Here is a 12845-nt window from a genome sequence, read left to right on the forward strand (position 1 = left end):
TCAGTTAAAACTATTTTCTCTTCCAACTTCGTGAACTTCAAGCCATTCATGGTGTATTTGTTTTTCAGCGTCATCTGTATCTTTGACTTCAAATGACACTTTCTAATATCGCGCGTATGAATTTTGGCGATATATTTTTACTTTCTATCATTTCTTTTATCCGAAAAAAAATTTCTCAAAAATTTACAGACTGCTTGACTATTTTGATAGGTCACACCCACTTATAAAATAATCGAATGCAGTGAAATATCGGTTAAAGCGATCTCCCTTCTAGATCAGATCACTACCTTTACCAAATTCCGTCGTTTACTGTCCGAGTAAGGATAATCTGGCCAAAACAATTTAGATACATTATAAGTAGGGATACGTAAATTTCGTATTTACGTTTTTTGCATTGTTCCTATGTAAGCCTTTCTGGAGCATTAAAAAAGTGTTCGTCAGAACGAGATTTTTTCGCTATAACGGGATTCGACTGCATTTACCTAAACTATATCGTGGTTTGTTTTGCATTGGTACATCGTGTTATTAGCAGATTGTGCTTAGATTGTACACTGTCGTAAACATAACTCAGGAAAAACGTAAAAAAAATCCAGTCAAGTGTCAAAGAACCACTAATTTATACATAGTTGCTGCGGCTGGAATCATTTAGTAATCAATGTGAATCTTTTTTCCAAATTTCAAAAAAAAAAAAAAAAAAAGTTAAAAAAAAAAATTTTTCATTTTTGTAAGTAATTCTGAAAAAAATCAAGCCAAAATTAAATATTAGCCATATAGCCTAAAAGAATTCACAGAAACTAACTATTGGATGATAATTAAAAAATCAGTTACAGAAAAATAAAAATTTTCTAACAGATAAAAAACTTATTATCCAAGGAAGTGCAGGAAAGTAAGGGGCATTGCTCTGGGAGCAATGGGAGAGGGTGCGGGAAGGAAAAAAGGTTGCGAATGGGGGGAGGGGGGGGGGTGTAATCAAACATTTGATATCCCTATTAGCATGGGAGAAGGGTCTTGTAAGCCTTAAAGGCCAGCACACTTGTTAGGCTGGGCATCAAAATTGAAACTTTTATATAAAGATGTTAAAGTCAATTTTCGGATAAATTCTTAGGCTTGCCTCCTCTAGTTCCGGCTTTTAATTATCATCTTCTCCGCTTCTAGTCCAATAGTGTTTCTGGGACTACACAGGGCTGGACAAATCCCAGACGCCAGATCGACTAAGAAATTGGCATTGGCACCACAACTTTTTTTTGTGTAGTCAGGGTCGTAACTAGGATTTTGCCACCCCCACAACTTTAAAATTCGATAATTTTACAACTCTTTTTTTTTTCCCACCTAAAAAACTGCCCCCCCCCCTAAATTTAGCCACCCAGGGCAGTGTTTCCCCCCTAGTTCCGGCCCTGGTGTAGTTACTAAATAACAGGCAGAGAGCAGCATATCAGCCAACATGAAAGAGGGTCTCACTACGCCACCTGAAAAAGTCAAAAGCAGCATTATTTAGACCTTTTTTTCCGGGTAAAAAACTTATTGACGCCTAAAAATTTTTTGGCGATTTGTCCAACTCTGGACTATATGGGCCCCCCCATCCTGGTGGTACTGGGATATTTAAAGGGGGAACCACTGGTAAAAATCAAATGGGACTGTAGCCATGGCAGGTGGTCAAGGGACCGCAGAGAGCTGTGAAATAGTTTTTCAGATGTGAAGAATTAAACCTTAGTGAAAAATGAGAAAAAGTGTGGCTTTCAGAATCGAGCAGGAATGCTCGTAGAACAAGGGCCACCTCAACGCATGGGCCCACCAAGGTTCAGATACACACGAGGCCTCCATGATAATGAGATGTGATACCATGATTTTTTTAAATAATTTAAATTGATGGGCTAGGTGCCAGACTGGAAGGTTGGGGCTCCAGATTATCATTTGGTGGGGCAGGGCATTTTACTGTTGAGACAAGCTCCCTGGTAGGGCGTGTCCGGGAAATTCACTGCCATGCAATTCCTTGCTGATAAAATTCACTGACAACAGTTCGAAATGAGTGATTGATCAAGTGAACGAGTTAGTGAATGAATGAGCAAGCAAATGAATCACCCAATGAAAAAATGAATGAGCAAGTGAACAAGTCATTAACTGACTAATTCAGTCTCTTGCTCACTGACTCATGTTGAACAATTGGGTCTGTCAATTTTCCCAGTGGTTAATTTTCCTACAGGTGAATTATCTGTGGCGGTGTGTTGACAATGCATTTTCCGTAAATCCTGGTTTGAAACCTCATGACCATAGAGGAGCTATATAATGGCATCTGCGGTGCTATGATTTTTGAGTTGAAGTATATAAATAAGCAACTTATTCAGCCAATGGGCTTCCAGAAATACCTGTTCCCCATTCCCGGAACATCACTTTGCCTGAAACTATCATGTTGAGACTGCACAGCATGAAACATCAAAAAGAGAACCAGCTCTGAACGTCAGCTAAGGGGTCCAGAGACTGATCTTATTTATAAAATTTTTGTTCACAAGGAATGAACTAAATACAGTAATTAGAAATGATTGTTTCTAGATGATGATGAGAGGCCCCAAATAAGACAGAGAAGGGAAAAATGGTCTGAAGGGGGGGGGGCATGGATTAAGGAAGGTTTAAAAACACTATTCTAATACAGTTGAATCCCGTTAAAACGAACTGCAAGAGACCAGAGAAACCACTTTGTTACAACAAAATTATGTTATAAAGGAATTCCAGGTGTTTGCATTGGTCCTGTGTTAACTTATCTGGGGGATTAAAAAGTGTTCACATTAAAACGAGATTTTAGCTGTAACATGATTCAACTGTATACCACCATATTGAGGCCCCCCCCCCCGTTCCCTTCTACACAATTAAATTAAATTATGTGGATTTCGTTCCGTGTCCTCTGACTTCCTCGACGACAGCAGCACAGATGCAAGGTTTTTACGTATCATCATCATGTCTCTGATCTCTTTAATTAAAATAAGGGAATTAATTCTCTGAAATTTTCAAATCGCCTCCTACAAAATATGAAAATACACTGCACTTTGCTCAGAATCTACAGGAACACATTTTTATACTAAAAAAAACTTTTATTTGATGAAATGAGTGGTTTGTTCGCTAATAAAAATGAAAACACGAGCAATACTTTACTTGTGTTAAAAAAAAAATCGAAATATATATACAATCTTAAACTGGAAATGATACAGTCCCAAAAAAAATCTAATTAAATGAACTTATGTAGGCCTTTCATTTGCTCTTTAACTGCAAAGATTTCATCAGCGCACATATCGCAGCCACTGGATCTGTGAACTCTCGCATGACTTCTCTACCTAGCATCCAGTCGGGCTGAATCAGGAGGCTTTTTTTCGAGGGACGGGGGGATTGCATAATTGACGAAGACAAGAAAGATGAACTGCTGAGATCAATCATCTTGGCTTTAGTTTGAAGGCGTTTGTCCTCCAGTTTCTTCTTCCTCATCACCAAGTAGTGGAAGCTCATGATTTGCTCAATGACTGACTTCCTCTTCCTGATCTCCTGTAATGAAAGTAAATAATACATTTGTATATGAACGACGAATGCACCAATATATACGTAGAACGCAAGGTTTCAATTATAATATAAAAGGTTTATTTAGACATGAGCAAAGGAGCACAGGAACGACTGATTCAAGCTGATACAAACGAACAACTACCTCAAAAGGAGGGAAAAACAACATAGCTAATATTTGAGATAGAAGTGCCATTGAGTGGCGATACAGAGAAATAAAGAATATAACACAAAATATCAGTTACATACTCAAACATCTAAAAATTTTGTTCTTAATATCCATATCCTACATACGTTAGATATAAAATCCAAAAGATGCAGAATAATTCTGCAGCATTTCATTTCTGTGTATCTTGAGGTCAGGGCTATAATGGGCTTTTATGGGGTCAGGGAACACTTTTTCTTGGGGCCTCTTGAAAAGGTTATTATTAGGGCTCAGATTTTTATGACATGATATTTTGGGCATTTTTGAGCTATTGATGATATTCTAAGAATTTTCCAGCAATCAGTCATATGTCCATATGTTTTGGTCATTTTTCATTCTTTTTAATCGTTGAAAATTTTAATCTGTTGATCTCTAAAAAATATCAGAGAAGAGAGAATCTTCAGAGAATTTCTTTCAGTATACACTTACAATGAATTCTTGTCCCATTTTTTGGAAAAAACTTTTGAATTCTCAGTGGCCGCTTTTTTGTTAATGGGGGGATTCTTATGCTATGTTTCTGAGTGGCAGCCCAAGCAATTGCAAAAGATGTTATTCATTCTGACATTCGAAATATTCTAGTTAAATCCATTTTCATCGTGCCTAAACACAGGAATTTTTGTCAGGAAGGGTAGGTTTAGTTTTGCCAATGTAAAATTCCAAAGCTCTCTAACAAGATTTTTTGCATTATGTTTCGAAGTAAAAAAAACTTTTTTCTCACTTCCCCCATCTTTGTTCAATCTTCTGGCACTGCCTGACATTAATAATGTTCAGAGTAAGTTAAGGAATTTTTTCCAGGACTTTGGGGAGATTTGACACTATCACATAGCTGCCAACTTTTGAAAATGAAAATTCGGGAGATTTTCGCGCACACCCATATTTTATGCTAAAACCACTCCCTAATAAATACAATAGGGATTTTTCCAAATAAAATAGGGATTTTCCAAACATAAAAGTTGAAGCATAGGGAATAAAATCCCTACTCAAAAACTGAAGTCAAATTAAAATAGGGATCTTACACACATGGAAGTTAAACCCTTGGGAATAAAATTCCTACGCAAAAAACAAGTGAAATTGGACGTCAAAATTTTAATTATTTTTCAATGATGTAAAAATAAATATTGTGTTCAATCAGAAACGCTGTGAACAAACATTCTCCGCGAATGACCCCAAAATCATCGGAAGATGAAGGAAAACACCGTCAATTTTTGAACAACACTGACTTTTTGTGACGATGTTTTTTTTTTTCACTTCACGACTGATGATGGCAGTCTTTCCATGACCGATATTTATTTCCGTAACACAACTTGTACAAAAAGGAAAAGTCGGCCCTCTTCTGGAACGTTTGATGAAAGGAAATTCATCGGAATAAGTATCTTTAAAATTGATTAAATATGTTTTTGCTTATCATTATTCATGCTTTGTTATATCGCACGTACGTAACTTCAACAAAATAAATTTTGACCACATGTGCATCACCATAATCTTCAATTATTATCCAGGACTATTGGCTGGACAGAGAGTTTGTAAAACTTCCTTAAAAAGGGAATTTCCCCATTTACGACGTGTGACGTCATTTCCAAAGGGAAAAAAAGAGGCTTCATGCCCCACAAGAAATTCCTTAGGGATTGTTTTCATAAGCGGGGATTTTTTTAATGAAGTAGGGAATTTTTAGAGACAATTAGGGATTTTTGTGATTTTCGTAAAAATTCGGGAGATTTAAGAACATTTCGGGAGATCGAGCGATGAAGATAAAATTCGGGAGATTCCCGAAAAATTCGGGAGACTTGGCAGCTATGCTATCATCCAGGAGAAGTAAGTACCCATTTTGACACACCTTCCTCATAATTTTGAAAAAAAAAACTTGGGCCCCTTCCTAACCATCGCACCCTCAAAGCAGACTATGCCAAAATCAGCTACGGACGCCACAGAAGAATCAGTGCAGAAAACCCTTTTGTGGGGATTTTTTACTGCAAAACATTTCCAGTCAGTCGAGGGCTTGTTGCAGAACAATGCAAAACATTCTGCTTTGAGGCACCACATCCTGCTTTCCTCCAGTTGTGGCCCTCCCTACAACTGTACAAACATTCAAGCTCAGAACTTAAGTTTATGTTTGCTCAGTTGTCTGCCTACAACTGAGCAAATGTCTTGTCATTTGCTCCGAATATGAGTCCTTTCACTGCAATTCGGAACACAGATGGCGGCACAAACTTCACACACAACACTAGATATGCACTCAGACTTACGTTTATCAGACATCAGTAAGGAAAAAAAAACATGTGCACACAATTTGGGTTCAACTCGCATCTAAATGTGGATAAAATGACAGTAAATTTCAAAGTAGTATGCTTATGACAGTAGTTATGTTTAGTGTGAAAAAAAGACCGATGGTATATACCCCTGTATTTTATTTTGATAAATATGTTAAAAGTTTCAGCACAAAACCAATTTAAAGTACATCAACATAGCAATGCAGCTTGAGAAACGATCAACAAGAATGCAAAAACTAGATGTTCGCTTTATGACAAGCCTTTTTTAATTTAAAAAAATCTACAGGTGGAGCAATATTTGAATTTTCAAATATTAGCAGTTTTTATATAATAGCAGTTTTTTTTAAACATATGAAACTCACAGCTGCCAACTTTTGAAAATGAAAATTCAGGAGACTTTTGAACAAACCCGTATATTTTATGCTAAAACCACTCCCTAATAAATACAAAAGGGATTTTTCCAAATAAAATATGGAGTTACCACATATAAAAGTTAAAGCATAGGGAATAAAATCTCTACTCAAAAATTGAAGTCCAATAAAATAGGGATTTTACACACATGGAAGTTACCCTTGGGAATAAAACCCCTACGCAAAAAACAAGTGAAATTGGAGGCCAAAACTTCAAAATGGTGATCTAAAAAAATAAATATTGTGTTCAATCAGAAACACAGTGAACAAACATTCTGCGTGAATGACTCAAAATCATCGGAAGATGAAGGGGAAAAAAGCGCCAATTTTAGAAGAACACTGACTTTTTGTGACACTTGCTTGATGTTTTTTTTCATTTCACATGAGTGATGATGGCAGTCTTTCCATGATCGATGTTTATGTCCGTAACACAACTTGCACAAAAAGGAAAAGTCTACCCTTTCTGGAACGTTTGATGAAAGGAAATTCATCGGGGAATAAGTATCTTTAAAATTGATTAAATGTTTTTGCTTATCAGTATATTCATGTTTTGTTATATCGCACGTACGTAACTTCAACAAAAGAAATTTTGACCACATGTGCATCACCATAATCTTCAATTATTATCCAGGACTATTGGCTGCTAAGCTATTTCCCTGCACGATAAGACAAATAACTTTCTTGTTACCAGAGGGTTTGTAAAACTTCCTTAAATAGAGAATTTCCCTATTTACGAAGTGTGACGTCATTTTGAAAGAGAAAAAAATAGAGGCAAAAGACTTCATGCCCCACAAGAAATTCCTTAGGGATGGTTTTCATAAGAGGGGATTTTTTTTTTAAATAAAGAAGTTAATTTTTAGGGACAATTAGGGATTTTTTGTGATTTTCGTAAAAATTCAGGAGATTTAAGAACTTTTTGGGAGGTCGAGGGATGAAGCTGAAATTCGGGAGACTTGGCAGCTATGGAAACTGTATCATAAAATTCAGTTCGATTCCAGAATATACCGAAAAACAGTTATTGTGCATAAAGAAGGTGTGATTTCCATTTTAATCTGGTGAGAGAATTTTAATTAAAATCGTAAATTGATGTAGTTTGTTATTTTGCCACTCCCCTCAAATAGAAAGTAGCTCTTGATATAGATCAACAAAGCATGTGTTATAAAATTTTTGGTGTACTCACAAGCGCAACCACTAGCAAGCATTGGTAAGACTTCTTCATTGGGCAGTTTGAGGTTCATGGACAGACAAATCAAGTTGTCCTTATTACTGTCACTGTTATGTTACAAATAAGCTGATCAGCTGCTATATACAGGGTGATCATAAAACGTTCTCATATACGAGCCTCTAGCCTCTTATGACATTGGAATGGTATCGGTAGCATAATAAATGCCGGTGCTAAACAAAGACAGAGAAACATGTGGATCACATTACTCCAGAACTAAATCACCAGAAGAGGGTTTAGCTCACTAACCCCCTTGGTGAGATCTTTGTCTGCATTCTGCGCTGGTATTTATGATGCTACTAGTACTACAACAAACCATTCATGTTTAGGTGCGTTCCAACACCATTCACGGTTTTTCATTTTGCTGATAACTTAGTGTAATGGATCAGATCCTGGCGGGTGGAAAGAAAACATATCATTACTAATAAGTGCTTATTGATTAATATAATTTTGATTATTATTATTATTATCACAACTATCCAGTATCTGTCTAATGTCATAGACTGTGATGCTGCATCATCTTCTTGAAATTAACGCCTGATTGCTTACACTAAATCAATGTGGTGTTGCCATGCCATCCTTCCGAAATTAGGAAAAGCTGCTGTATATAATGTTCGATGAAACAGTCTTGTTGCCTACTTTTCCTGATCTCTTCATCTCAGTTGATGGTCTAGTTCAGTGTTTCCCAAAGTGGGCAATAGAACCTACTGATATAACATTGGATCCTATGGGTTTACTTGAGTTGGGGGGCGATGAGAGGAAAAAATTTCTGATGAGGGGGGGGGGGTGATGGAACAAAAAGTTTTGGAGACTATGGTCTAGTTCATAGTCTCCCAAATTTTTTGTTCCATCGCCCCCCTTCATCAGAAATTTTTTCCTCTCATCGCCCCCCAACTCAAGTAAACCCATAGGATCTAATGTTAAATCAGTAGGTTCTATCGCCCCCTTGTACCATTCCATTGCCCACTTTGGGAAACACTGGTCTAGTTGAATACCAACTTGGAGAGTTGTTGCGTCCAAGCTATGGATTAACTCTCTCATAGACAACATGTTTGAATCCACAAGTGCTGCTTGATGTAAGGATGATCAGATGTAAAGGAACAGCTGACTCGGTTCGGAGAGCTCAGAGAAGACACCTGGAACATGGACTGGACAGTATTCTCCATAGACTGGATGTGTGGATTAGCAGATCATTGTTGACCAAAATGTGTGGTGATAAACTTCATTTTTTTTTATTTCTAAGCTGTAAATTAATTTAAATAGTGAACTTTGCTGTATCAAAATAATTTTCTAGAGTTTAATCTGGATCCAATCAAGAGTAACTTACGCTATTACAGTGTGGGGAGGTGCCTATCACGACAATATTAAGAACTTAAATAACATCTATAATCGCATAAAACGTAAGGTAATGTTATTTAATAATCCAGATCTACTGAAATCAGAAATTTTAATACTTGATCTAAGACAAATTTATGTGCATAAAATGATAATTTTTATGACTAAAAACCATAATTTATTTCTTAAAACTAATAACGATAGAACCTCAAATAGATACAACTTCTTGTATATAACTCCAAAAACAAGCAAATACCTTGTTCAAAAAAGTATAAATTACCTAGGACCAACTATTTGTAACAAATTCGGAAAAAAATTATCAGACCTTAGAATAAATAAACATCTCAAGAAAGAAATCTTCACATTCTCAAACTCTATAACGAATTTTGAAAGGTTTATTGAAAATATAAATAGGTAACCAAGGAAAAATTTGAAATATCTAGAAAAAAAAAAAAAAAATGAATGAAATGAAATATAAATCGAGCGTGCCGTTTATTATATATAATATTTATTAAGCTCTAGGACGGACCAAATGGGTCCCTAAGAGCTGCATAGTGTATGTTTTGTTTTTTGTTCTGTTGTCTTTATTTTATTTTGTATATCTGTGTCCATGTATTTATGTGTGCTGTTTTGAATTATTAATAAAAAAAAAAATTAAATAATCTTGACACATATTGTATTGAATTGTTCACGGTACTCATTTAGATCTTGGTTGTGACAAGTGATTTGTCACTGGCATAGAATATTAGCATTGTCATCTGAATTTTTAAAAAATTTTCAAATTGTGATTTTAACAGCAAGAGCTGGGGTTTTCGTTTCTTTCAGTCTCGAGCATATACTCTGAAACACCCATGTTTCGAATTTCATTCACTTATTGATTTTTTTGGCAGCTAGAGGCTTGTACAGTCAAAGCTCACTATAACTACTCTCATCATCCCATCGAAAATGGACATTACATTGAAAGGTCATTATATCAAATGAACTAACATAGGTTATTTGTTGTATGAAAACATTGGACTTATCCCACCAATCGTTATAATGGAATGGTTGCTATGTGGGGTTGTTATAACGAGCATCAACTTTATATTGGCAAAGTTATTTTATGACCACCCTGTACCTAGGACTGCCCTGATCGCTGTCAGACTTTTCCTTGGCACCCAGAAACAAATAAAGAAATCACTATGATCAAGAATCAATTTTTAAGGATAGATTTGGACATTTGAGAGCCTGCCACCCTCATGAAAAAATGAGCTAAAAGGCACATAAAAGTAGGTGTCCACTGTTCTAGGGAGTGTTCAATGGTATAAACTTGATTTTGCATTTTGTACTTTCAAAGTTTTGGTTCTGGTACTTACTTGAGCTCTCGACACATCTTGACTCAATATCCACAAGAGAGAGCAGCACTTAGTAAATATGGAGACACCTTTTTCTCTAAAGATTTTCATCATCTCCAAGATGGTATTCAATGATTCGGAACATTCCCAGATGTAAGGCACAGTCTTTTCATACTGAAATATGCAACATGTGACAATAATCATGAGTTATCTAATACGAATGCAGGCTTTCAAGGCCGGCATATATATTCTGTAAAACTCAATCAAAATAATAATAATAATAAATAAAACTGCTATTACTTTTGCTGAATTGGCTCTAGTTTTTGAAATAACACATATTCTTCACTATTCAATGTAGTCTGAAGCCACTAATTTATGAGGATTTCTATTTTTACATTGTACCCACTTCATCTTAAAAACTAGAGGCCATTTGACAAAACCTATGCCTGATTTGGATTTAGCACCCAAGAATCACCCTAAAATCACTGCAATATCTTCACCAATGATTTACTGTATTTATTTATAATGCACAGTTTTAATGTGATTTGTATGCTGCTTATGTACTACGATTGAAATTTAATTTTCATTTTATCTCAGAATAACAGTCACTTTAACAAAACAAATAACAGATTCAGAATCAGCGTTCCCAAAATCACTGAAATATTTTTGAGGACAAAATCAGTCTTGAGCAGTGTAATCAACACGGAATCATGATTACGGGCTAAAAAAAAGGAGTAGTTCAGAAGGAAATTTTAATTGTTTCATCCACATGAATTTGCATAAGGGATCTTCAGCAGTAAAAGAACTCAGACCTATAATGGTACAATTAATCAATCATTACACTTCACTTACGGTTAGAAAAATTGAAAGCAGATGGGAGCATTACACATAAACAAACTTCACATTAGATTCAAAATACATACATACACATTCCAGTATGTACCAATTCATTAGAAATTCCGTAGAGGAATGCATACGAGGTGCATGTACAGTTAAGTAGTAATAGTAAAAGAGCTTCCATTTTTTTCTAGAAAATAATTGTGACAGAAGCTGGAGTGGTAAATGAAATAAATTGCCATCACACTAAATCTCAAATGAATTTAGATGCTGAAAGTTTTTTTCTGAGGCCAACTATAATGTTATATTAGATAAAACCATCTTTACATTAATTATCTAGACAGCTTGAAAATTGAAGTAGCTGGCTAAAATTTTTGAAAAGCAAACAAACATGAAAAGTAACAAGGTACCTGCTTTTTGCAACTCTTTTGAAAATCAAGGAATTCAATTCCCCTATGCGATTTATTCGCAACACTAAGCAGTCTAACCCTCGCCACGTCCTTAAAATTAGAACAACTCCAGTCTTTGTAATCAATAATTTCTGGACAGCCAATTAGAATCAAATCATCTTCATTCTAATTTTGACTGACAACGTATAATGAGGCTTTATTTATTTTTTTGTAGCTTTCATTCATTGACAAATAACTTTTCAGGCAAGAAGGCCATTACAAGTCTGAGTACTCAAAGTAACTTCCCCTTTGCCCAAAAAATCATTAATCAATCGATGCCTACCATATACAAGGTTGCATAGGTAACAGCACACATCACAAATTCCTAGCAAACCGTTGATCCTAAAGGCATGCTTCCAATTAGAAAAAGTATTCAAATGTCAGATATGTCAGATATGTCATTCATACTACAAGGGGCTGTATAGCCACTAAAATAAAATAATTGACTTTGTAATTCTTTATACCGACTGACTAATTGACTAATTCTTTATACGGACATCCTGTGCTCAAGAACCCAATTAGAAAGTTGTTGCCCAGTTTCTCCTGATGCCAAAAAAAATTCTGCATTTTGAAATGCAATATTTACTGAGATGTCTGAATTCAGAAAATGGAAAAAGTTGAGGAAAAACAGCATATAAACGTGGATAAAATATGTTTTACTTCCATTTATCTTGTTTTTTGTACAACGAAATGAAAATTCTTTCAAGACCATGTTTTTTTTTTAAACATAGAATCAACATCCTAAGTTATTATCACTAAAAACCAGGAGAAACATGATACACTATTAAAATGGCAGTAGCATATTTTTGCCTATACCCCCTTTCAACCCTGGAGAAGGAATTTTCTGTTTTCTGCTTTAAACTTTCATCATTCATGACCATGTAGGTTAAGTGTAAGTGCATTCCAGTGTAACGTTACTCCATCCACAGTGCAAAAATCAAGTTTTTGCTACAACGCCTTATTATACCCGTTTTTACTACTTAAGACATATTTTATTGTGAAAGAATGAATACAGATAGAACCTGTTTATTTGCAGTTTCCTCCGAAGTAACTAACCTGTGCAATTTTGTCAATGTTCATACAAAGATTGCAAGGCATTTTTTGTCACACTCTAAAGTGCCTTTCTTGCTGCTCGCTGCACTTCTTCGTACTGAGAATCATTGCCCCTTAAGCAAATTCTTTATCAGATTAAAAAGTCACATGGGAATAAGCTGGTACTGAAAGCAATGGAATGTGATGTTTTGAC

At 35.5% G+C, this 12845-nt stretch overlaps 1 protein-coding gene across 2 annotated transcripts in view; it reads right to left on the reverse strand.

The window, feature by feature from the left end:
- Positions 1 to 3066: 3066 nt before the first annotated feature.
- asp (microtubule assembly factor abnormal spindle) overlaps positions 3067 to 12845 on the reverse strand; it is a 67143-nt gene continuing 57364 nt past the window's right edge. For both annotated transcript variants that reach the window (XM_089234052.1, XM_089234053.1), the window contains exons 24-25: positions 10335 to 10487; positions 3067 to 3528 (exon numbers count right to left, since the gene is read on the reverse strand). In XM_089234052.1, the coding sequence (XP_089090178.1) occupies positions 3241 to 3528; positions 10335 to 10487 (441 nt within the window). In that variant the 3' untranslated portion in view covers positions 3067 to 3240. The remainder of the gene's footprint in view (positions 3529 to 10334; positions 10488 to 12845) is intronic.

The sequence above is a fragment of the Pholcus phalangioides genome, unplaced genomic scaffold (assembly GCF_987345545.1).
Source record: "Pholcus phalangioides strain wild (caught in Gottingen) unplaced genomic scaffold, Ppha-v1.0 ptg000008l_1, whole genome shotgun sequence".
Classification (NCBI taxonomy): Eukaryota; Metazoa; Arthropoda; class Arachnida; order Araneae; family Pholcidae; genus Pholcus; species Pholcus phalangioides.